The sequence below is a fragment of a genome, unplaced genomic scaffold (genome assembly GCF_019419815.1).
Source record: "Pyrus x bretschneideri cultivar Hongxiangsu unplaced genomic scaffold, Pyrus_bretschneideri_v1 Contig1, whole genome shotgun sequence".
Taxonomy (NCBI): Eukaryota; Viridiplantae; Streptophyta; class Magnoliopsida; order Rosales; family Rosaceae; genus Pyrus; species Pyrus x bretschneideri.
Window position 1 is genome coordinate 7,091,623 of NW_025999390.1, and position 4,560 is coordinate 7,096,182.

Below are 4,560 nucleotides of genomic sequence, written 5' to 3' on the forward strand. Positions count from 1 at the left end.
AATTGGCTATTTTTAAAAACTCAAATGGAAGATTGGCTAAAAGCAAAATTCAATGAGATAATTGGCTACTTTTATCTCCTTTTAATTTTGGGAACTATTATTAGCACTTCAAAATTTTCATTCTACACTCCTCACAAGTGTATTTTTCTTTCTAATTATAAAAAATTTTGAGTGTCAAATGTGATTTTTAGAATACTAATAACAATTTCCTTAATTTTTTGTTTTTTATTTTTCTATAGGGCCTCCGTTTTCTAGAGATCTACATCCCAACATCACAATAACTTTAATTTGGTGGCCCAAAAATAACGACCCGATCCAGAAGCCCTTTCCTCTCACGGTGCCCCGATTAAAAATGACGTGTCGGCTCTGGAGTCATCATAGCCATAGCCACCAACAAGATCTCAACCATTATTTCAGAAACTCAGTCTTGAGAGAGAGAAGGCAAAAATGGCGTCGTTGCTGAAATCTTTGGTGGATCCAAGGACGAACTGGTTCGCCCGCCAGCACATGAAGGCCGTCTCCCAGCGCCTCCGCCATTACGGTACACCTCCTCTTTCACAAACCCTAATCTCTCTCTCTGTATGTCTATGTATCTCGGTGTATGTATAGGCCGATTTGGTTTGATTTAATTTGATTTGATTTGTGCTAAAATTGGTAATGGAAATTAGGGCTTCGATACGACGATCTGTACGATCCCTACTACGATTTGGACATCAAGGAGGCTCTGAGTCGTCTGCCGAGGGAGATTGTGGACGCTCGTAACCAGCGTCTCAAGCGCGCCATGGACCTCTCCATGAAGCACGAGTACCTCCCGACCATCTTCAGGTGCCTTTTGCTCTTACCTCTTTTCATTTCCGTATCACTTTGCTTTCTAAATCTAATCCCTGATTTAATTCATAGGGATTTGTGGTGTGTGGAATTTGACTGCAATTTTGCAGTTTTATGATTGATATTGGATTAGTACGACTGAGAAATTAATCATGAATGATATAATGTGAATTGGAAACAAAGATTGTGCCTTTCTAATTCATATGTTATACAATTCTACAAGAGTTTTTGTGAAATCGTAGTAGTATGTGTAGAATGTTGCGTTTGAATGTGTTGTGCAGTGCATATTGTAGCAAAATATTGAGTTTGAATATGTTGTTCGTACTGTTGGCTCCCATATTCAGCATATTGTAACCACCAAGTTCAGCATATATTTATGTAATATTAAAATGGCATCGTAAACACTTGCCTTTGTTTTGCTATTTGCAGGCACAGCAAACACCATTCAGGAGCTACCTTCAGGAAATGCTGACTCTGGTAAGTAACGTTCGTTTTCTTCTTTACTACAGTTATTTCTTGGGTGTTTCAGTTTGTGTTTGTGTCATCAACCATGAAGCTTCTATATACACGTGTTTGAGTTTTTAACTAAAACATAGAAGATTTCCAGTGACTGATTATGTTTAAAACAGTTTATGGGAAGATATGTTTACATGTAAGGTTTTTTGGACTTTGTTTATTGCTAATTTGCTACATGTGTGTAATTTGGCGATGGGAAAGACGTCAATTTCCCTTTTGTTATGGTTTCTGTTCTCTGGCAATCCCTGAACAGAAGATATAGAATAACCAATATAGAGAAGAGCGTGAGGCTTTGGATGTTCTACTGAATTAGAAAAAACAATCTATGATTTTGCACATGTATGACATGTTGGGTACATAATTTGTCATTAACTACTAAATTATGCTTATGTTTGCAGGTGAAGAAGGAAAGAGCAGAGCGTGAGGCTTTGGGAGCTTTGCCACTCTATCAGCGCACCATTCCATAAGCATGCTATTGCCTCTTTTAACTATTTTTTTGTTGGAATGAATCTTGGGATGAAATGATAGCATTGTTTCTGGTATATGTTTCCACACCTAAACGGAGATTGTGTTCTATTTTAGAAGCTTTTCCAAATTGTTTCCATTTGAGAATCGAAATTGGAACTTCCTTGAGGGTTATCATATTCTGGAAGTCTGTTTTCCAATAATAACGTGCGATCCAACTTTCAACTTTAATACGTTTGATTGCAATAAGCTGCTTTCTCTACAAGTGTTCTTGAACTCTTTCTATGCTGCTCGTTTGTTACCTTCTATTCATGTTCCGAGTAAAATCTCTATGATTGGATCAAGAATCGACTTGAGTTCTGCAATTTCTCACAGTACTTGTGTTTTGGATCTTTATAGGGCACCCAGAATGGTTGCCTAGCTTTTGTTGTCCTATATTATGTGTGTAGCCTGTACAAATATGTTCTTGCAAGGTTATTGTTGGCTATGAAATGTAGTCGAAGGACAACTTCCATGGCACAGGGTCATGCTGTTGGTATACTTGTGTTATGTAAGTTGCTCTATACTATAGCGGTTGTGAAATGTGGATGTGGATGTGGATTCCTTAAAAATTTATAGTTTAAAACTGTGCAATACATTAACTTTAATTTGCCAAGAATGATAGTTTGTTAGTAAGTTTTTTTTTTTTCAGTTACAGTTTTCTTATTATATTTTCGTCATTTCGGTTTGTAAATTGTATAATATTAGATGTTTTCAGCACACTGGAAACTCTTCGACCGTGGGCCTAAGCATACCTACGATTTATTTGGACTTGGTGAAACAAAAGTTCGCTTCACGGCCTTTCAGCTATGGATGGGCATGATTTGGTTCGGTACGGTTTTAGGGTAAAACTGAAAATGAAATTAAAATTTATTTAGGTTTGGTGCGGTTTTGGGTTAAGAATCGAAATGGAACCAACTTAATTAGTTTTGGTTCAGTTGGGTTTCATACGGTTTTGGTTTAGGTTTGTGCCCCTCTTGCAGCAAATCACTACTTTGAGGCACTACTTTGGTTTTCATCTCATGCAATTCATAAAAAAAAATTTTGATGTTTCAAGTCACTAATTTGATTTTGGTCTCATGCAATTCAACAAAAAAATTTGGTGTTTCAAGTTGCTACTTTGAAATTTTGAATCGTTCAAGAGACCATTGAGCTAGTGGAAGAGCTTGAGAAGGCATTCAAGCTTGAGAACGTGATACTTGTGAAGTCCTTATGAAAGTGAAACTAATGGATGATAAGTCATTGAACGTTGTGAACTAAAAGCTTAAGAATGTTCTAGAGCTTGTTGTTGTGGTTGTGGATTAAGTTTAAGAGTAAGAGAGGCGATGCTTGAATTCAAATTGGTCAATTGTACACAATACAAAACCATAAACTATATAAACTACATTAGTTGTTAAATACTTTAAAAATAAAGTAGTTTTCACTTTTTTTTTTTCAATTTTTAAATTTTTATTAGTTTTCATTTTTTTTTAAATTGAAAAAATGTACCAAACATGTTTCAGCTTACAATTTTTTTTAAAAAAAAAAAAAAAAAAAAAGTGAAAACAAAAAACAAAAAACTGAAAATGAAATAGTTATAAAAGGTCTCTTAGTGATGCATATAAATGCAATTTGATTTAATCAAGTTGGCTAAAGCACAACGTCTGTCTTTGCGCTCTTCCCCCAAAGTATAGGTCTAGAAGTGTGATTTCTCAATGAATCAGATCAGAATCCAGGGTTTCCAATTCTAACATTAGGACTTTTAGAAATGGAAATTGCCTCAAAGCCAAGGCAAGGCAAAGGGCCGGTGACTGGGAAGTTCGGTTTGTGTTTGGGTGTCCAGCAATATCCCTTTCACCTCCTGCAGAACTATGCTACGTCTCCAAAAGACTGACCATGGTCAGTCTATGGATTAAAGGAATTTCTTATCGAAAAAAATTTGATTGATTTAAAGCGACTAGGTGCTTTAGCCGATTGGAGGAGAATGAGATGCAAATTGAGATGTAAAAACCAGATATAGAACTTTATATTTCTATCAGAGATGTAAATTTGGAATTTCTGCCATCAGAGAGGTTTATGGCTGAGAAAGAAAATAAAAATGTCCATTTTGAGGCATTTTACATCTTTTATTGAAGATGCTCTAACGAGGAACGTTCAAATGGTAGCGTGTTTCATTTGTTCCTACATTTATGAGCTCATTTTAAAATAATTAAACACATAAATTAATTACAGTTAATTTTTAAAAAACGTCATATAAATTTGGATGGGATGATACGTAACACAATTATACCATTACGAAGGATGAGCAGAAACGTTAATAATTGGTCTAGTGGAAAAAGTGAAGTTCAAGATCCAAAATTTAAATGTGGATAAACAACAAAGAAAGGGAAGATCGACCTCCGTCATGTGCATGTATTGTAATTTTAGGTGGCTCCTGTACTGGAAAACCTAGATGGGCAAAATGTTGCTTTTCACCTACAGATGAGACGTGATGCGATGCATTATTCAGTGAGTTCAGTCTTCACTGTCAATCAAAATTCTCATCTCTTTTCAACAAAATTGATCTACGTCCAATCATTTATCATGCAATCTTATATGCATTCCTCTCTGTAAATAAGTCCATCAGCCGACACCCTTTCTTGTTCCTAACTGAACATGCATGTTACCTAATTTCAATTGGTATACAGTATACTTGTTTTCAAATTTATTATTCACATTCATGAATCCATGAAA

General features: G+C 35.5%; 1 protein-coding gene across 1 annotated transcript; it reads left to right on the forward strand.

Annotated features, from left to right (window-relative positions):
• Positions 1-365: 365 nt before the first annotated feature.
• LOC103937098 (cytochrome b-c1 complex subunit 7-2, mitochondrial) lies at positions 366-2,040 on the forward strand. The gene is made up of 4 exons (XM_048582680.1): positions 366-541; positions 669-815; positions 1,247-1,305; positions 1,743-2,040. Exons 1-4 carry the CDS (start codon positions 448-450, stop codon positions 1,809-1,811), a joined length of 369 nt encoding a protein of 122 aa, XP_048438637.1. The 5' UTR covers positions 366-447; the 3' UTR covers positions 1,812-2,040.
• The last annotated feature ends 2,520 nt before the right edge of the window (positions 2,041-4,560 follow it).